The following is a 22,048-nucleotide window of genomic DNA, read 5'->3' on the forward strand; positions in this document are numbered from 1 at the left end:
TCACACTATGGTATAAGAAGGCACTCCCTCAACTACCTCAAGTCATACCTCAGCAACAGAAGCCAATATGTGTATGCAAATGGGGCAAACTCCTCTGCACAACCAATTACAGTTGGTGTCCCACAGGGAAGTGTCCTTGGCCCTCTTCTCTTTCTCCTATACATAAATGACCTACCAAATGCTTCGCAATTACTCAAACCCACACTATTTGCAGATGACACTACATACGTCTTCTCCCACCCGAGCCCAGTCACGCTAGCCAATACTGTAAATACCGAATTACAGAAAATATCTACCTGGATGAGGACTAACAAACTTACACTAAACATTGACAAAACCTACTTCATTCAGTTTGGTAACAGAGCTACAGATGTCCCTCTTAACATAATGATAAACGGATCACCTATCACAAAGCTAACAGAGGGAAAATTCTTAGGAATCCACCTTGATAATAGACTCAAATTTCATACACATATACAACAAATTTCTAAGAAAATTTCCAAGACTGTAGGCATACTATCGAAGATACGGTACTATGCTCCACAGTCAGCCCTCCTGGCCCTATATCACTCTCTTATTTACCCCTATCTCACCTATGGAATTTGTGCATGGGGCTCAACAACAAGTAACCATCTCAGACCACTAATTACCCAACAAAAGGCTGCAGTTAGAATGATAACAAATTCTCACTATAGGCAGCACACTCCACCAATATTCAATACACTAAACCTCCTCACCATACAAAACATCCATACTTACTACTGCACCTATTACATACATAGAACACTTAACTCTGATATTAACCCTCCCCTCAAACATCTCCTTGCCAACCTCAACAGAACACATGACCATAACACAAGGCACAGATCACTCTTTGATGTTCCTCGTGTCCATCTCACACTATGTAAAAACTCAATGCACATAAAAGGCCCTAAAATCTGGAATTCATTACCTGTAAATATAAAAGAAACACTACCTGTTTATAAATTCAAGTCTCTTCTCAAAGATCACTTACCCAAAACCAAATAAATACTGAATAACTGAACCTTATAAATTGTATATCTTAAATGTTTCTCACAATTATATCACATAAATGTTAAACCTAAAACCCAATCTAACTTTATTATTTTTTAAATACACTACCTAACAGAATACTCCATTCTACTGAATGTACAACAATGCATACAACCATATGACCTGTCTTTGTAATACTCACTTGTGCTTTATAGTAACCTGTTTACATTAATGTTTTATCACTGATTTCATCATTGCTTAGTTAATCTTAAGTTAATTTTAAGCCAGCCCGTAATGCTATGCATAGTATAAGTGGCTTTGGCATACTGCTCTTACCTGTATTTGTTGTACCTCTGTATGTGTGCTCAAATTTTTAAATAAATAAATAAATAAATAAATAAATAAATAAATAAATAGGCTAGCATTGATTTTGGGTTGCAGGGATCAGTCTCTCCTGGTTCCTCTTCTCCACTATCTTCTTGCCAGATTCACTCCTCCCTAGTCGTCTGGGCCCTATCGTATCTGCTCTTAAAACTATGTATGAAGCCTGCTTCCACCACTTCATTCAGATCATTCCACTTCCCAACCACTGTTGAGACTAGAAATACTTCCTGACATCATTGTGGCTCATCTGTTATTTACAAAATACCCGTTTCTCACCTCAAACAGCCTGTCCCTGTCATCCCTATCATTCCTGACCCCTCAAGGAAGGTTCCTTGATGCTGGTGAGGGGCTCTTGATCTGGGGAATTCGATATGTGCTCCAGTTCCCTGAATTAAACCTGAATTACCTTCCACATCCCCCCACAGGTGCTGTATAATCCTACGGGTTTAGTGCTTCCCCCTTGATTATAATAATAGCAATCCTGATTACAGTGCAACCTCGGTACTCGAACAGCTCCCTTCTCGAGCAATTTGGTATTCTCGACCAAACAAACACGACCTGCCAGAAATTTGCTGTAAACTATTTCACGTTTCTTCGCATTTTTTGGTGTTTTTTTTATATTAATTGTATAAATAAGCCATCATAGGGCCTAAGAAGATTAGTGATAACAACCAACAAAAAGAAAATGAGTTGGGAAAAATTCGTTCAGTACTCAAACAGCCTTCTGGAAAAAATTAAGTTCGAATACTTAGGTTCCGCTCTATTTTGTATACTATTATCATATCTCTGCCTGGTTCATCTGACCTCTGAAGCCACTATTAGAATTGGGTAAATTGAAATATTGGTTCTCTTGATAATCTGTAAATACCTCATTCAGTCAGCTTCAAACCTTCAGTGCTGACATATCTTAGAGTTAGCTTTGGATTGTTATTGGACTGTGTAGGTGCCAATTTACAAAATTTTACTTAAACCCTTCAGTTATCCTTGTGCTTACAAATATATAGTTGCTGGGGTTAAGTCTCAGATCCTGGCCCTCTCATAGGAGGTATGCAAATTACAGTTTCTTAAAATCTCACAGAACTGCACAGAATATACCTGAGAAAAGGAAACTCAGAAATATTGAAAACTGGTATTTTTTAAGCTTCACAAGGTCAGTAAGCTCTTTAAACAATAGCTACATAACCCAGAGTGGAATGCTTGACAATACACGTATTATAATTGCATACTGAAGTCTTCCAGCTAAGGTTGCCCTTTTCATTATTATAGGTATGCCTCATTCACATACACCTCAGGCAAAGATCATCCTGCATTATGAAGTATGACAGAAAAACCATCCTATGTGATGGTGAATGACATGAAACCTGCTCTGCATGATGGTATACGAAATGAATCCTACATGGAGTATGGCAGGGATAACTATCTTGCAGGTAAGGTTTGGAAAAAAATCTAGCATGATGGAGTATGACAGGAAATTATTATAATCAGGGGAAGTGCTAAACCCATAGGGGTCATACAGCACATGGGGAATGGAAGATAACCAGGGAAGGGGAGGATAGATCTGTTTCCTTGAATAAAGAACTCCTTACTGTCAAGGCACCTTCTTTGATGGGTATGACAGGAAAATAATTGTGTAAGGGATGGCATACAACAGGAAAAAACTGGGGTCAAGTATGACAGGAAAGCTCCTCAGGAAGGTTCCTTGATGCTGATGAGGGGCCCTTGATCTAGGGAATTGGATCTGTGCTCCAGTTCCCTGAATTGAGTCTGAATGCTTTCCATGCCCTCCCCCCACCCCACAGGTGCTGTATAATCCCTATGGGTTAGCACTCCCCATGATTATAATAATAATGACAGGAAAGCCATCGTGTGTGAGAGCATATTAAAATCATCTTGCATGATGGAGTAAGACTGGGGAACCATCCCATGTGATGGTTGAGTTGTGTGGCAGTTGACCCTATGGCAGGCCATGGCAACAGTGTTCACTGGCTTACTATTACTATATTATAATATTAATGACAGTTGTTAAACCAGTAAAGGTTATTCAACACACCATTGTATCACTATGCTGGGCCTTTGCAGCAGAGACCTCTGGCTTACAGGAAACTTGGGCTATTAGAGAAATAATAACTTGATCAGGAATCCCAGCAACCATAAAACATCTAATTATCATTACTTGTGAATAGTGCAAAACCGGGAAGCATAAAAACATAAGATTATAATATTTATGGTATGTGGGTATAAACCAGAAATGTGTATTATGCAAATCTGTAACTTCAATGTTCCAGCCAGTAACATATTATAGTAGTAAAAAATTGTATGCATCTTCAAGCATTATCTTTCAAGATACTGTATTAACCTTATGATTAATACAATCTTACAACAAAGCTGAAATATGAAATTAAAATTTAATACCCAACAACTGAACCCAAGATAAATGGATGTGCAAATTATTCATGTAAGAGCAGTGGTCAGTGTGTTAACCCACAACTGAAAGGTCCCAGATTGATTGTCAGGCAGGCAAAGGAATACTTATGGAAATCTCTACACCTGTTCAGTTGGCAGCAAACTGGGGTCCCTGGGTATTAGGTGACAGTTGAGTCATAACTTGGGGGAAAAAAAAGTTCGTTTGCATATAAATATAGATGGGATGTAAAAACATGGCTCTGCTCCTGCAACTACAAATTGGAAATAACACACATGCCTGAAAGAAAGAACACTAAGTTATCTCAACTTGGAAAAGTATTACAGTAAAAACAACAGCTATCATTCACTTAAAGCTTTATTTATAAAGGCTATACATATATATATATTGTAAAGTAAGAAAGTAATACTGCATGACAATACTGAAGGACTAAATTATACAAACCATAATAGAGAAACATTTTATTATTAATATATATACTATATAAGAATATCAAAATTTAGGCAATTCTTCAGAAGATTCATCCATTTTGACAGGTTCCTCTTTTTGTTCTTCAGTAGCTTCACCTATTTTGACAGGCTCATCTTTTTCTTGTTCTTCAGTAGGTTCACTCATTTTGACAGACTCCTCTTTTTCTTTGGTTTTTGTTTGCATGGCTTCATAGAAGGAACCAAGTTTATTGTCTATTGATGCTATGGCCTCCCTGTTCACAATTTTCAGCTGTGGAGCACAAAGGAAAATATTAGTGAGTACAATAATCACAGTTCAGAGAACTTTCAATTACCTTGTTGAAAAAGGTATACTGTAGTATCTCATGTGGTGCAATAAAATATAATGATTTTTTCTTTACTGCAAACAAATCAAAATGTCAACAAAGAAACTACACTACTGACACACAAAATTGTAATAACACAATTACAGACAAATCACAGATCATGTAGGGCTTGAACCCACGACAAGCGAGTCCTCGAACTTACAGGCCATTGCGTTAACCACTGGGCCAGCTGGCTCTAATAAGGTTCATCTAACTAGGGTATTTCTATACATCACAGGGAGGTTAAAATGGGCCATCACTGTGGCTACAAATACAGGTACATATTTACATATGAATCCCACACAAGTGTGGCTTTGAAGGAACTTAAGCTAGAGTATGCCACAGTCATGCTGGTATGGGATTTGTCTGAAAAATCTGCATTTGTGGTCACAGCAGGGCCCATGCTAACCTCTTTATGGTGTATAGAAACATACCTAGTTGGATGAATCTTATTAGAGCCAGTTGGCTGAATGTTTATTGTGCTGGCCTGTGAGTTTTAGGATTCACTTGCCATGGGTTTAAATCCCACCTGTTCTGTGATTTAAGGAACCTACACTATATAACAAGTAAAAAAAAGTGCATGATACTGTACATGTAGGTTACAAAATTATGCTGAAAGATTTTTTAACTCAGTAACCATCTCCCACCAAGGTAGGATGACCCCAAAAAAAGAAATGCTCAGAATCTCTTTCAAATATAATAATAAGTGTTTTTCAAATAGAGGAATAAGACACTCAAAAAACACAAAAGTATGACTGCAAAGAAAAAGTGTGAATTTAAGAAGGGAGAGTGATGTGTGCATTAAGTGTTTGCAATAAAGCATAAGAACATAAGAACATAAGAACGAAGGAACACTGCAGAAGGCCTACTGGCCCATGCGAGGCAGGTCCAAGTCCCTACCGGCTTAAGCCAATGCACCCAACCTAGTCAGGTCAGGTCACCTTGACTTAAGGGAGGAACACGGCAACCGACCTGTTAGCACAAGCTATCAGGTCTAACTCACACCCACCCACATCTACTCATGTATTTATCCAACCTATTTTTAAAGCTACACAACGTTCTGGCCTCTATAACGGTACTTGGGAGTTTGTTCCACTCATCCACAACTCTATTACCAAACCAGTACTTTCCTATATCCCTCCTGAATCTGAATTTTTCCAACTTAAAACCATTGCTGCGAGTCCTGTCTAGGCTAGATATTTTCAGCACACTATTTACATCCCCTTTATTTATTCCTGTCTTCCACTTATAAACCTCAATCATATCCCCCCTAATTCTACGTCTTTCTAGAGAGTGCAGTTTCAGGGCCCTTAGTCTATCCTCATAGGGAAGGTTTCTGATACATGGGATCATCTTTGTCATCCTCCTTTGTACATTTTCCAGAGAATTTATATCCATTCTGTAATACGGTGACCAAAACTGTGCAGCATAATCTAAATGAGGCCTAACCAAGGATGTATAGAGTTGAAGAACAACCTGAGGACTCCTATTATTTATGCTTCTTGATATGAAGCCAAGGATTCTATTAGCTTTATTGCGAACACTTATGCACTGTTGTCTTGGTTTCAGATTACTGCTAACCAGAACTCCTAAATCTTTTTCGCAATTCGTAATATTAAGATCTACATTATTTAGTTTATATGTGGCATGGTTATTGTCCTGTCCAACATTTAGAACTTTGCATTTGTCTATATTAAACTGCATCTGCCACTTCTCCGACCACTGCATCAGTCTATTCAAATCTTCCTGGAGTGCTCGAATGTCCTCGTCAGAATGAATTCGACGGCCTATTTTGGTGTCATCGGCAAACTTGCCGATGTCGCTCTTTATGCCCTCATCTATGTCGTTTATGTAGATTGTGAACAGCAGGGGGCCCAACACTGACCCCTGTGGAACACCGCTCGTGACGCTTCCCCACTCTGATTTCTCCCCATTTATGCAAACTCTCTGCTGCCTATTTGTCAACCATGCCTCTATCCAGGAAAAAATTTCTCCTCCTATTCCATGTGCTTTAATTTTCCTCAATAGTCTCTGATGTGGGACCCTGTCAAAAGCCTTACTGAAGTCCATATACACAATATCATATTCATTACCATGATCTACCTCCTCAAATACCTTAGTGAAAAAAGTTAATAAATTCGTAAGGCAGGAACGCCCCTTTGTAAAACCATGCTGAGATTCGTTGATTAATTTATGCTTTTCAAGGTGGCTACGAACTGCCTCGGCAATTATTGATTCCATAAATTTTCCCACTATGGAGGTTAGGCTTATTGGTCTATAGTTCGAAGCTAAGGACCTGTCACCTGTTTTGAAAATAGGTATCACATTTGCCATTTTCCACTTATCTGGCACCATGCCAGTTTGTAGTGATATGTTGAAAAGATTAGCCAAAGGTGTGCTAAGCTCCTCTTTACATTCCTTTAGAACCCTTGCATACAGTTCATCAGGGCCTGGGGATTTGTTAGGTTTTAATTTATCTATTTGCCTAAGGACCATGTCACTTGTGACCCTAATAGTGCACAGTTTATTATCGTCCTGTTCTACATAATTTATCATTACTGGAATATCGCTGGTATCCTCCTGTGTAAAAACTGAGAGGAAGTATGTGTTAAAAATTCTACACATTTCCTTATCACTGTCAGTGAGCTGACCCGAGGAACTTTTGAGTGGGCCTATCTTGTCCCTGATCTTACTTCTGTATACCTGAAAGAATCCTTTTGGGTTAGTCTTCGATTCTCTTGCAACTTTAACCTCATAATCTCTTTTTGCTTTTCTAATTCCCTTTTTTATTTCTCTCTTTAACTGAATATATCGATTTCTTAATTGCCCCTCTCCTCTTTTGATTTGCCTATATATGCCTCTCTTTTGACCAATCAGATATTTTAATCTATTGTTCATCCATTTAGGATCATTTTTGTTTGATCTGATTTCCCTATTTGGAACATAATTTGACTGAGCAGCTAGAACTATGCCCTGGAAAGCATCATATCGGCAACCATCACCACCTACCTGACCCCTAGTCAGGTCATTCCAGTTCAGCCCACCTAAGTAATTTTTCAGTCCTATGAAATCAGCCAAGCGAAAGTCAGGGACGGAGACTTGATTGCCATTATTAGGGGAATTCCATGATATGTTAAAACTGAGTGATTTGTGATCACTCTCCCCAAGCTCATCATTAACCTCAAGATTATTAATTAGTGTTTCCCTACTGGCAAGAACCAAGTCAAGGAGGTTATTTCCCCTAGTTGGCTCTGTCACAAACTGTTTTAAAAAACAATCCTGGATCGTATCAAGAAAGTCACCCGACTCTAAATTTCCTGTCAAATTGCTCCAGTCAATCTGTCTATAGTTGAAATCTCCCATTAGCACAACATTTTCGTATGTAGATGCCTTACGAATTTCGTCCCATAGAAGTTTACTGCACTCCCTATCAAGATTTGGGGCCCTGTAAATCACACCCAAAATTAGTTTTTCTCGGCCCTCGAGAAGCTGTAACCAAACAGATTCAGTGGCTGACGCTTCTAATTTAATATCTTGTCTAACACAACAATTTAAATTGTCTCTGACATACATCGCTACTCCACCACCTTTCCTGTTGACCCTGTCAGTGTGGAATAATTTATAGCCTTGTATGTGACATTCAGAGGGCATCTCTCTATCTTTCAGATTGAGCCAGGTCTCTGTTATAGCAATAATATCTATGTTTCCTGCACTTGCAATTAATCTTAGCTCATCTATCTTATTTCTAACACTCCTGCTATTAGTATAGTAAACCTTAAGGGAGCTAGTCCCTTGCTGCCCTCTGCTGTCCCCCTTTGTTTGCTGACCTGTTCTATTGTCTTTATTTATAACTTCATGCTGAATGCCTTTTATACATTTACTGTTTCCAACCCTAGTGTTGCAACCTGCTTGTTTCCCACACACACCCATACCTCTATCTTCCATCAGTTTAAAATCATAGGCATTTCACCAATGGCCTTCTCAATCGAGTCTGCAAGTGCATGTAAGAGAACATTACTTAGATAAGGTTAAGACACTATTGGATGCATTTATGGATTTGAAAATGGCATGATAGGGAAGCAGTATAGTATTTACCAATAAGAACATAAGAAAGGAGGAACACTGCAGCAGGCCTGTTGGTTCATACTAGGCAGGTCCTTAACAATCCATCCCACTAACAAAATATTTGCCCAACTCAATTTTCAATGCTACCCAAGAAATAAGCTTTGGTAACTCTATTTACCCATGTGCAAGTCCCACTCAAATCCAACCCCTTTCACTCATGTATTTATCCCACCTAAATCTGAAACTACCCAAGGTTTTAGCCTCGATAACCCTACTGGGCAGACTGTTCCACTCATCAACTACCCTATTTCCAAACCAATACTTTCCTGTATCCTTTCTAAATCTAAACTTATGTAATTGGAATCCATTACTGTGAGTTCTCTCTTGGAGAGATATCCTCAAAACCTTATTTATATCCCCTTTATTGATACCCATCTTCCACTTATACACTTCAATCATGTCTCCCCTCATTCTTCGTCTAACAAGTGAATGTAATTTAAGGGTCTTTGAATACTACCTGTATACAGAGTGTCCACTCAGTCATGCATCATATGAAAAACTTATTTGTAAGGATGGTTACATCATATGTTCCGAATGCATAGTCATTTGTTCCCTCTAATTCCAAAACATGTTTGTAAACAGAATAGCAGGTTTCTTGGAATGTTCCTTAACACATCTGGGCTGATGGAGTTGACTTCATATTGAATTCATTGAGACGTTCCAAGCCTATTAGTACCGGCATTTGCTCAATACTTCGTGAACAGTGCTCTTCAGAATCTCTAATTCCACAGATGTTCTTCTAAATGATTCTTTTGGGCTTGCATGAACCTTGGCAGCGATCACTTCTCAAATCTCTTCCACAATGCTAGGTTTGTCAGTTACAAATCCTGTTGCACAGAATTTAAAAAAAAAAATGTCGGCAAGAACTGGTTTATTGATTGTTCTAGATGATTATTACTGAATTCCTCTGGAACTCTGCAACACTTCTTTGTGACCACCCTTCATATCCACATAACAAAATGATCTCAATGCATTTCTGTAAACTCAGCACCATGATTTTCTTAGGGCATATGGAATACTCATTAATCAGATGTTAAAATTTATTAAGTCTTATGAAGAGTGTGAGACTTAAGTAAGAGAATATTTTCCAATATAACTCAGTGTTAAAAAGTATTTTCTGTCACCTTAGTTGTTTTAATGTGTTTACAGATGGGGTTGTAAATGAAGTGAATGCTAGTGTAGGAAAGAGGTATGGGCTTTAAAAACAATGAATCTGGTATAAAAGGGGAATTATCACAGTTGCTCTTTGTTGAGAATACAAGTTTTTTGATGAGAGTTTAGAAGATTGTGCAAAGGAAGATAAAGTGAACATAGACAAGAGCATGGTGACACAGTAGTCTAATGAATGTCAGATCTGTAGAAGTATAGTGTAACCCCAGATTTTGTCCTTAACCCCTTGACTGTTGCAACCCCCAATCCTGAGGTGTCTCCTGGTGTCGCAAAATTTCAAAAAAAAAAAAAAAATTATTTTTTCTCATGAAATGATAAGAGAATTTTTTCCCGATTGTAATGACACCAAAAAAAACGAAATATGATGGAAAACTGGCGGAATTACGGTCTCGCGAAGTTAGCGACCTCGGCGATATTTACAAATCGGCGATTTCCCCCACTTTGAGCCCTATTTTCGACTAATTCCATTGTTCCAGTCGACCAAACTCATAGTTATTTCTTTAGAACTCCATTTTTTCTATCGCTTGAGTACAAGAAACTGCCCATTTACCAATTTCAACTACCCAATAACGTGGTCAGAAATTTGCAATTTGGCCAATTTCACAAAAATTAAAAAATATGACAATTTCAAAATAAGGTCCAGAATGAACAATGCAGATATTCCTGGCTCTAAAATAACATTTTCTTTGTTCATCAGTCATATCTCCAGGCCCCTCTGATATTACTCTTGCTTTCTATTTTGAATTTTTATTCAAACAAAAAATAGAAGATTTACTATTATGCAGACTACTGCAATACTGTAATAATTGTATAAATAACATCAACCCATTCATGACTGCATATTAGAATGGCTAGTTGGACATTTATTGGACAATGACATCATTTGTTTACTTTTGAACATGAGCAAAAATCAAACATTTCCCCTATTTTGAGCTCCATTTCCAGGTTCTTTTTATAGAAAAATCAATCAAAATCACCTCTATTTATATAATATGTTTTCCATTCTATCAAATGAGACCAAGAAAACGAGAATACAACCATAAATACTATACGAAAATAGACCACAAAGTCGGCATTTTAATTAAAAAAACGGTCGGAGTTTTTTTTTTCTAATTATGCACTGCGTGCTCCAGGATTTTTTTTATATGGTGCACACTGACCACACAGACCCATTCTCTCACATGTGGGCCTACCAGCTTTCTCCTTGATTTGAAGCCGCTAGAATTTATGAGTATATATACGTCAAACACAGTACCTCGTAAGACGTATATATATGGCCGCGACAGTCAAAGGGTTAATCCATTCCAGAAGATTGGTCTAAATCCGAAATGGACGAAAACCGAAGCAATATTTCCCATGAGAAATATTGTAAATACAATTAATCCATTCCAGACACCCAAAAATATTAAAAAAAAATACTATAGTTTTTCATACAGAAAACAATGAGAAAGAAATATGAATGACTAATGAAATGGATAAATGAACATTTAACATCACACTTACCTTTATTAAAGACTCTTGTTCGGGTATGGACAGCAAGGAGGGGAGAGGGAGGAGGGGCAGAGGTTATTGTTTGGAAGGGGAATCCCTCTCCATAAGGACTTCAGGCATCAAAGCCCTATCCAGGGTTACTTCCCTTCTTTGTCTTTGACTGGCACTGGACCCCTGTCACACTAAAAATCTGTCCAGAGCGCTCTATTTCTGGCGTCTCTTTAACCCTTTCAGGGTCCAAGGCCAAAATCTGAAATGGTGCCCCAGTGTCCAAGAATTTTCAAAAAAAAAAATTTGTTATTTTTTCTTATGAAATGGTAGAGAATCTTTCTGCGAAGGTAATAAAACAAAAAGTACGAAATTTGATGGAAAATTGACGAAATTATGCTCTCGTGAATTTTGATGTGTCAACGATATTTACGAATCGGCGATTTTGCCAATTTTGACTCCCATTTTAGGCCAATTACATTATTCCAGTCGACCAAATTCTTAACTATTTCACTAGTATTACTTCTATTCTATCAATTGAGCACAAGAAGTCGCCAAATCAACTGTTTCAACTACAAAATAAAGTGATTGGAAATTGGTAATTTGGCCAATTTAACACAAAGTTCAAAATATTCCAATTTCAAAATAGGGTCCAGAATAAACAATGTAGGTATTCCTGGCACTAAACTAACATTTCTTCTGTTCATTAGTTATGTTTTGAGGCTTTACAAATAAATTCCATTTTGATTTTTTATTCACATAATGAATTTTTATTCACATAAAAAAAATAGAAGATTTACTGTTATGCAATATTGTAATAATTGTATAAATATCATCACCACATTTGTGAATGTATATTAGACCCACCAGCTGGCGTGTATTAGACGTGTGAGGTCGTTTGTTTACTCTTGAACATCGGCAAAAATTTAACATTTCCGCTACTTTGAGCTCAGTTTCAAGCCATTTCCAGTGCTAAAATCAATCAAAATCATCTCTATTTCTGTAATATGTCTTCCATTCTATCAAATGAAACCAAGAAATCGTAAATACAACTATAAAAAACATACAAAAAAAAAAAAAACACTGCAAAGTCGCTGTTTTAATTGAAAATCACGGTCTCAGTTTTTTCTCTCATTATACACAGTGTGCTGCAGGATTTGTTTTATGTGGTGCACACATACCACATAGATGTATTCTCTCATATCTAGGCCCAAATTTACCACTTGCAGTTTATCAGAGTGAGCTGAGCTCATGGCGTAGATCTACGGTTTGGACCCTGAACGTAAAGCCGTAGATCTACGGTTTGGACCCTGAACGTAAAGCCGTAGATCTACGGGACGGACCCTGAAAGGTACAAGGTACTGTCACTGAACATGTTGCAGATATGGCTTGTATCAGCTTGGTCAGGGTGATATTTTTCCACAAAAGTTTGCACCTCATTCAACTTCGCACAAATGTCCTTAATCACTGAAGAAGGCGCCTTCTCCTCTCGCTCTTCCTCCTCCTCTGAAGCAATTTCCTCAGCTGTGGTCTGTTGCTGTTCCAGATGAAGGTCTTACAGCTCTTCAGTGATTAGCTCTTCCCTGTGGTCCTCCACCAACTCTTCCACATTCTGACCACTCACATCCAGCCCCATGGACTTGCCCAAAGACACAATAGATTCCACAACAGGTGTAGGGTCGACAGGGTCAGCCTCAAGCCCATCAAAATCTTTGTTGCGGACACGTTCTGGCCACAATTTTCTTCAAGCACTCAATAAACAAGTACAGAAAACAATGGATTATTACGAAATGTTTCGGATGAATGCTCACTCAACCAGTGACAAAGCCAGACTGAGACACGTACGCATGAGTGGTGGCATCTCAGGTGGGCAGACACGTCTGATACAGACAATTTCCGAGATGAGGTATGAAATCTGGAGCAAAATTTTGCTGAAAAAGTGGTCGAAATCCGAATCATGCAATATCTGGTGTGGACGAAATCTGGGGTTTGACTATAATATATTTTTCTGTACAGTGTTATTAACAATGGCCTCTACAGCAAGTGATGGTGACAAGAAGTGTGTGAATATAAATGTTAAGCAGAAACTTATTTTCAACACACGTTAAGAATGGTGTAGAGGCTAAGCAAAAAGTTCATCACTTGCTTCTAGGTAGCATATGAAAATGGCCCAAGATATAAGGGTTGAAGAAACCAGTGTATAAAAGGTATGTTCAACAAGGCACACTGGTGTTAATTTTCAATCTCTTTAGCTTTGCTCTGGTGCTAAGAAGCTAGCAAGCTATAAGTGTTTGCTGACTATTGTTTCCAAAGTTTTTCCATGAAATATACAAGTACATACACCAGCTAGAGGTCCTGAAACTTTAGCCAGACAATGTCAAAGCTCTTCTTTTGCTTGACAATGCACTTGTTCATTCAAGGGCTGAAAAATTAATCAGTTTTGATAGTAAGATTAAATCCATGTTTCTGTTCTCAAATACTATTTCCCTGATCCAATCTATGAAACAGGGTATTATTGCAACCTGCAAGAGGCTGTATCAATGCAGATACTTAGACGTAGTAACTGTAGTAATTTCAGAGGAAAATGACTTGGAAAAAGATACCAGAGGCTTATGTATGCTGGAAAACATCAAGAAGTATAATCTGTTGTTTTCCATCTTCAACCTTGCAGCATCATGGAAGGAACTGAAAAGAAAATTAACTAATGGTTGGAAAAACTATTTAATGTTACAAAGAGCTGGACTTGGAAAGGTTTGAGGGCCAGTGATTTTCATAAAGCTTTTCAGAGGGCAGGAGACATGGATGTTATGGGGCAAGCTGTGACTGAATGACTGGAAGAAAATGATGGCACTCCTTGTTACCAGATACTGAGTGATGCAGAACTTGCAAATGAACAAGATAATCATGATGATAAAGTGACTGTGAAGCTACTCAAACTGTCAATAGTACAAGTTTCAACTTATGTTCTCATTACATACACTGACCTCACGGACAAAAAAGAAGTGTAGGCCTATTATCTACATCTCACCCTTCTATGTCTACTAAACTATCTGTCTCCTTGGCCATCTATGTCTGCTGAGCCATCTACATCTCCCAACACTATCTACACCTCCCACTCCATTTACACCTATATCTCCTACTCCATCTATACCTATATCTTCCACTCCATTTACACCTATATCTCCCATTCCATTTACAACTATATCTCCCACACCATCTGCAACGCTACTGCTAGAGTTTAACAGCTCCTTGATTCAGAATAACAGTTATTCTGAGTCACCACTAAACACAGGAATATACCTACTGTACTGTACTGCAATTTTATTTCTTTTATTTTCAGATAATTTACTGTAATGTCCTATATTACAGTTCATTCTTAGTATGCCTGCTATTGCAATCAGTTTACTGTACTATACCATAATACAATTTATTCTTAGTATGTTGTGCCATCAGTGCAGTAGACTAAGTCCACTGCATTGCACATTTGGCTGTTCCATCAATGCAATAGATATTCGTTTAAGCGGCCACCCCCTTCGCCTCCACTAAATCATTATAATGAGATATCACAATGCATATGTTAACCTACTTTTTTTGTATCACATAATAGTAGGAAGTGGAGTAATAATATCATTATACTAATGCATTTATAATGAATCTTGCAAAATCATTTTAAATGTGATTTCTGTTCAAAATACATATCACTACTGTACATTTGTATCAAAAATTAAACCATATTGAAAGTCCTTACTTGCTTAAGGTTGGTCTTGATTGGCTTGACTTTGGTTTTGGCCTTTTGAGGAATTCCAGTACCTGCTTTTTTATAAATAGGATTACCAGATTTGCCAGGATTTCTTGTTTGTAATTTATTCTTCCCCATTATTCAGTTGCACACTGGTTTTAGAACTGAAAATATAAAGAATATCAGATTAAAATTGATAAGTGGGTGAAGCACTAAATAAATCAGCGAAACATTTCTACTGAAGAGCAAACATCTTAATAATAATTTAAAATTAAAAGACTACAGTAAGATCATTTGCCTGATAGTTAAAATGCACTTTGATATGAGAGCATATGAACAGTTTCCGATAGCATATTTGGGTTAAATAAATAATGAGCTATAAGGCAAGAGTTTGACTCAAAAGTAAAAGGTCATGAGTTTGTGACGTACTAAATGGTTTAGAAAATTGAGAAGTAGAAGAATTAGATGCTTGTGTAACGTTTGGGAATCTTTAATGTAGCTGTCAAAATGTTTCCACATTAAAAGATTCCCACATGTTGCACAAGTGTCTCATTCTTCACCAGGAGTTTGATTTCCATGCTGCAGGATATATATGTTCACTTAGCAGAAAATTTGTAAGGTAAGACTTTGTTCAGATTTTTAACCCCAGAGGGTTAGCCACCCAGGATAATCCAAGAAAGGCAGTGTGTCATTGAGGGACTGTGTCTTATTTCCACTGGGGTCCTTAATCCTGTCCCCTATGATGCAACCCACACCAGTCGACTAACACCCAGGTACCTACTTACTGCTAGGTGAACGGGGACAGTAGGTGTAAGGAAACGCCCGATGTTTCCACCCTTGCCGGGAGTGTTTTGTGTATACTTGTTGTTATCGTAACAGATACCATATCATAGTTCCATGGTAAATATCAGTAATCTCGCTGATGTTCCCAAGTCACTGATCAGACAGAAATCTATTTCCCTAGTGGCAAAGAGCTGTCACATATGCATAATTTTTTTTAAGTTAATGGCAAGCGTTATTCTACCATAGCCTAGCCTAATGTAATATTAATGTAACCATGTTGTTGGATACTAATTCATGGTTATATTTTAACTCAATGTACCTGCCAAGCCCGTCCTCTAGGGAGGTTCCTTGCTGCTGCTGAAGGGCTCTTGATCTAAGGAATTGGACTTATCCTACCCTTCCTTGGATTGAGCCTAATTAAATAAATAATAATATCTTTATTCCTACAAGTACGTGTACAAGGTATACAGGCCTACCTGACCAGGATGCGACCCACACCAGTCCACTAACACCCAGGTACCCATTTTACTGATGGGTGAATAGGCAGGTGCCTTGAGGAAACACGTCCTAATGTTTCCTGCCGTACCGGGGAATTGAACCCCGGACCTCAGTGTGTGATCTGAGTGCGCTAGCGATCGAGCTATGGGACACCTTATTAATTGCCTCTCCCTGAATATAATCATAACCCATCTGTTACCTGTCGTCGGTGATTTGAAAACTCTGACCGCCGTAGGACAGGAGCTGCGACTCGACACTCCCAACCACCTTGTGGTCTCCTAAATGACTTTGTTGTTGTTGTTGGGGTTAATAAGGGCTCCCAAAGTTTACGCCTTATTGGGCCATGTTTCTCGGGAGTCCTTGAATAATGTAGCCTAAATCTAGGCATGCATTATAAAGGAAACAAAGATTACTCTGATAATGGAAACAGAATCAATAAGTTCTCAGTTAGTTCAGGCAGCGCTAGACACCCATTCACACCCCCATCTAAGTTAACATCAATAGACTTGATGAATTAGACACTTTGGTACTTTTTAATAACAATAATATTTATTTCTACAAGTACTATGTACATGTACAAGGTATACAGACCTAGCTGACATCAATGACACTACTATATAGAGCATTTCGGGTAAATTAGGTCAGTTTTGTCCCAGGATGCGACCCACACCAGTCGACTAACACCAAGGTACTTATTTTACTGCTAAGTGAACATGGACAGCAAGTGTTTTAAGTAACATGTTCTAGTGTTTTTACAAGTATCGGGGATCGTACCACAGACCTCAGTGTGTGAGCCGAGTCTGCTAGCAATAGCAACGTTTCGCCAGACAGTGGCTTCCTCAGGTTAGGTAAGTGTTTCCTGACGCGGATCTTAGCTGGAGCTTTTGGTCATCTGACCGAGACTTTTAACTGGCTTACCACTCCACCCCTTTAAAAGTTACGGTTATGATTATAGTGCAATGATTCGTGCAATATATTTATGTTTTTTATTTTAAAGTGTCAATGTTAGATGCACCGCATTTTGCGAGTACCTTTCACCAACACTTTAAATTTTAACAGGTTTGGTTTAGCGTTTTAGTGAATGTAATGATAACCAGGACACCTGAAAGGCCCTGAGTGGACTGTATTGGTCACTTAACTTTTGAGAATATAACCTATAATGAAAAAATAACGACACGCGAAAACAAAGGCAGGGCCCTCAAAACGGTGGAAATTTAATTTGTGTGTGTGTGTATTTATTAAAAAAAAGGCATTTCTGGCTTTTCCTTGAAAATTCACTAATGATTAAGAATGCGTGAACCTTTCGTGCAGTGTCATAGTTTATACTAATTTTGTCAAATAAACAATTACCAAGTGCCTTATCTAAGGCCTCCTTAGAGCTTCAGGCCCGGGCCAAACTGTCCTCCTAACCTGGAGTTTACCTGGAGAGAGTTCCGGGAGTCAACGCCCCCGCGGCCCGGTCTGTGACCAGGCCTCATGGTGGATCAGAGCCTGATCAACCAGGCTGTTACTGCTGGCTGCACGCAATCTAACGTACGAGCCACAGCCCGGCTGGTCAGGTACCGACTTTAGGTGCTTGTCCAGTGCCAGCTTGAAGACTGCCAGGGGTCTATTGGTAATCCCCCTTATGTATGCTGGGAGGCAGTTAAACAGTCTCGGGCCCCTGACACTTATTGTATTGTCTCAACGTGCTAGTGACACCCCTGCTTTTCATTGGGGGGGATGGTGCATCGTCTACCGAGTCTTTTGCTTTAGTTGTGAGTGATTTTCGTGTGCAAGTTCGGTACTAGTCCCTCTAGGATTTTCCAAGTGTATATAATCATGTATCTCTCCCGCCTGCATTCCAGGGAGTACAGATTCAGGAACTTCAAGCGCTCCCAGTAATTGAGGTGTTTTATCTGTTATGCGTGCCGTGAAGGTTCTCTGTACATTTTCTAGGTCAGCAATTTCACCTGCCTTGAAAGGTGCTGTTAGTGTGCAGAAATATTCCAGCCTAGATAGAACAAGTGACCTGAAGAGTGTCATCATGGGCTTGGCCTCCCTAGTTTTGAAAGTTCTCATTATCCATCCTGTCATTTTTCTAGCAGATGTGATTGATACAATGTTATGGTCCTTGAAGGTGAGATCCTCCGACATGATCACTCCCAGGTCTTTGACGTTGGTTTTTCGCTCTATTTTGTGGCAGAAATTTGTTTTGTACTCTGATGAAGTTTTAATTTCCTCATGTTTACCATATCGGAGTAATTGAAATTTCTCATCGTTGAACTTCATATTGTTTTCTGTAGCCCATTGAAAGATTTGGTTGATGTCCGCCTGGAGCCTTGCAGTTAAACCTGAGGATAATAATCCAGCGAGTCTGGAGTTTTCTTACACGTTGACAGTTTTGCTCAGGATACGACATCCAGTACATCTGGAATTTTTAAACAAGAATCAGTGATAGAAAAAATCAGAATGTAGGTGAAACTTTCTCTGCCGCTGGTGGATCCCTGGCCAGCAGTGATTGCCACCAGTGATGGCCACCAGTGATGGCCAGCAGTGTTGGCCAGCAGTGTCTACATTCTTCTCTTTATTACTGTATACTGCTGAGTGCTGGCATTTTTTTCATGTCTGGTTTCATAGCCCAACCTGCATACCTAGAGTATACCAACCGGGCTGTGGTTTGTACGTCAGCTTGTGTGCGACCAGCAGTAACAGCCTGGTTGATCAGGCCCTGATCCACCATGAGGCCTGGTCTCAGACTGGGCCGCGGGGGCGTTGACCCCCGAAACCCTCTCCAGGTAAACTCGCCGAACACAGGTGTATTTGTGGCAGTGAAGCAGCAGACTGATTCGGGTACCATGGTCTTGTGTGCCGTAAATCCAAGGGAAAGATTGCAAGACATAAGGAGGTTAATAACATTATCAAGAGGAACCTCACAACAGCTGGATGCCCAGCAGTAAGGGAACCACCCCAACTATGCAGATCTGATGGCAGCCAGAAGCGTCCAGATGGTATCACACTTCTAGCCTGGACAGACGGTAAGCAGGTGGTGTGGGACTACACATGTGCATCTACCTTGGCTGATACCTATCTCCAATGCACCGGGAAGGAAGGAGGGGCAGCTGCCAGCTTTAGGGAGTCCCAAAAATCTAGAAAATGTGGAGAACTTGCCCATCATTATATGTTTGTTCCCATAGGCTCAGAGACCCTTGGCTCATGGGGAAAGAATGCATTTAAATTCCTTAAGGAGCTGGGAAAAAGACTCATCAGGGTAACTAGGGATCCCAGGGCAGCTAGTTTTCTGTTCCAGCGGCTCAGTGTGGCTGTTCAAAGGGGTAATGCCTGCTGTATTTTGGGCACACGCCCCAGCTCTGAAGAGCTAGATGAGATTTTCGCCTTATAATCGGTGATACGCACGTAACAACATGTACCGTATATGCCACCTTTATATCAACAATGTATATCTTAAATCTTATATATATATATATATATATATATATATATATATATATATATATATATATATATATATATATATATATATATATATATATATATATATATATATATATATATATATATATATTATATTCTCTCTCTGAGAGAATATAATATATATATATATATATACATATATATATATATATATATATATATATATATATATATATATATATATATATATATATATATATATTCGTAGTTTGGAAGTTAGGAGGAGGTGCGGGATTACCAAAACTGTTGTCCAGAGGGCTGAGGAAGGGTTGTTGAGGTGGTTCGGACATGTAGAGAGAATGGAGCGAAACAGAATGACTTCAAGAGTGTATCAGTCTGTAGTGGAAGGAAGGCGGGGTAGGGGTCGGCCTAGGAAGGGTTGGAGGGAGGGGGTAAAGGAGGTTTTGTGTGCGAGGGGCTTGGACTTCCAGCAGGCATGCGTGAGCGTGTTTGATAGGAGTGAATGGAGACAAATGGTTTTTAATACTTGACGTGCTGTTGGAGTGTGAGCAGAGTAACATTTATGAAGGGATTCAGGGAAACCGGCAGGCCGGACTTGAGTCCTGGAGATGGGAAGTACAGTGCCTGCACTCTGAAGGAGGGGTGTTAATGTTGCAGTTTAAAAACTGTAGTGTAAAGCACCCTTCTGGCAAGACAGTGATGGAGTGAATGATGGTGAAAGTTTTTCTTTTTCGGGCCACCCTGCCTTGGTGGGAATCGGCCAGTGTGATAATAAAAAAAAAAATATATATTATATTGTAGGTAGTAGGTTGGTAGACAGCAACCACCCAGGGAAGTACTACCGTCCTGCCAGATGACTGTGAAACAGAAACCTGTAACTGTTTTGCATGATGGTAGGATTTCTGGTTTCTTTTTCTGTCTCATAAACACGCTAGATAACAGGGATATCTTGCTACTCCTACTTACACTTTGGCCACACTTCACAGACACGCACATGCATATATATATATACATACATCTAGGTTTTTCTCCTTTTTCTAAATAGCTCTTGTTCTTCTTTATTTCTTCTATTGTCCATGGGGAAGTGGAAAAGAATCTTTCCTCCGTAAGCCATGCGTGTCGTATGAGGCGACTAAAATGCCGGGAGCAATGGGCTAGTAACCCCTTCTCCTGTAGACATTTACTAAAAAAGAGAAGAAGAAAAACTTTATAAAACTGGGATGCTTGAATGTGCGTGGATGTAGTGCGGATGACAAGAAACAGATGATTGCTGATGTTATGAATGAAAAGAAGTTGGATGTCCTGGCCCTAAGCGAAACAAAGCTGAAGGGGGTAGGGGAGTTTCGGTGGGGGGAAATAACTGGAATTAAATCTGGAGTATCTGAGAGAGTTAGAGCAAAGGAAGGGGTAGCAGTAATGTTGAAGGATCAGTTATGGAAGGAGAAAAGAGAATATGAATGTGTAAATTCAAGAATTATGTGGATTAAAGTAAAGGTTGGATGCGAAAAGTGGGTCATAATAAGCGTGTATGCACATATAGAAGAGAGGAATATAGAGGAGAGAGAGATTTTGGGAGATGTTAAGTGAATGTATAGGAACCTTTGAACCAAGTGAGAGAGTAATTGTGGTAGGGGACCTGAATGCTAAAGTAGGAGAAACTTTTAGAGAGGGTGTGGTAGGTAAGTTTGGGGTGCCAGGTGTAAATGAAAATGGGAGCCCTTTGATTGAACTTTGTATAGAAAGGGGTTTAGTTATAGGTAATACATATTTTAAGAAAAAGAGGATAAATAAGTATACAAGATATGATGTAGGGCGAAATGACAGTAGTTTGTTGGATTATGTATTGGTAGATAAAAGACTGTTGAATAGACTTCAGGATGTACATGTTTATAGAGGGGCCACAGATATATCAGATCACTTTCTAGTTGTAGCTACACTGACAGTAAAAGGTAGATGGGATACAAGGAGAATAGAAGCATCAGGGAAGAGAGAGGTGAAGGTTTATAAACTAAAAGAGGAGGCAGTTAGGGTAAGATATAAACAGCTACTGGAGGATAGATGGGCTAATGAGAGCATAGGTAATGGGGTCGAAGAGGTATGGGGTAGGTTTAAAAATGTAGTGTTAGAGTGTTCAGCAGAAGTTTGTGGTTACAGGAAAGTGGGTGCGGGAGGGAAGAGGAGCGAT

At 39.0% G+C, this 22,048-nt stretch overlaps 2 protein-coding genes across 4 annotated transcripts in view; one reads left to right on the forward strand and one right to left on the reverse strand.

The window, feature by feature from the left end:
- The first annotated feature begins 2,691 nt into the window (after positions 1–2,691).
- Positions 2,692–22,048, forward strand: part of LOC138851759 (uncharacterized) — a 31,505-nt gene continuing 12,148 nt past the window's right edge. Inside the window, exon 1 of the mRNA XM_070081205.1 lies at positions 2,692–2,825. Coding sequence (XP_069937306.1) covers positions 2,717–2,825 — 109 coding nt within the window. The 5' untranslated portion in view covers positions 2,692–2,716. The remainder of the gene's footprint in view (positions 2,826–22,048) is intronic.
- On the reverse strand, positions 4,267–17,320 carry LOC138851757 (ribosomal biogenesis factor-like). Of its 3 annotated transcripts, none has more exons than XM_070081202.1 (3): positions 17,210–17,320; positions 15,157–15,311; positions 4,267–4,540 (listed from the first exon to the last, which is right to left on the reverse strand). In XM_070081202.1, the coding sequence occupies exons 2-3, from the start codon at positions 15,283–15,285 to the stop codon at positions 4,313–4,315; spliced, it is 357 nt and encodes a 118-aa protein (XP_069937303.1). In that variant the 5' UTR covers positions 15,286–15,311; positions 17,210–17,320; the 3' UTR covers positions 4,267–4,312. The 3 variants fall into 3 exon arrangements, with proteins under 3 accessions (XP_069937303.1, XP_069937302.1, XP_069937304.1); XM_070081201.1 differs by lacking the exon at positions 17,210–17,320 and adding an exon at positions 16,628–16,786; XM_070081203.1 differs by lacking the exon at positions 17,210–17,320 and adding an exon at positions 16,407–16,495.

This window comes from Cherax quadricarinatus, unplaced genomic scaffold, assembly GCF_038502225.1.
Source record: "Cherax quadricarinatus isolate ZL_2023a unplaced genomic scaffold, ASM3850222v1 Contig1964, whole genome shotgun sequence".
Lineage (NCBI taxonomy): Eukaryota > Metazoa > Arthropoda > Malacostraca > Decapoda > Parastacidae > Cherax > Cherax quadricarinatus.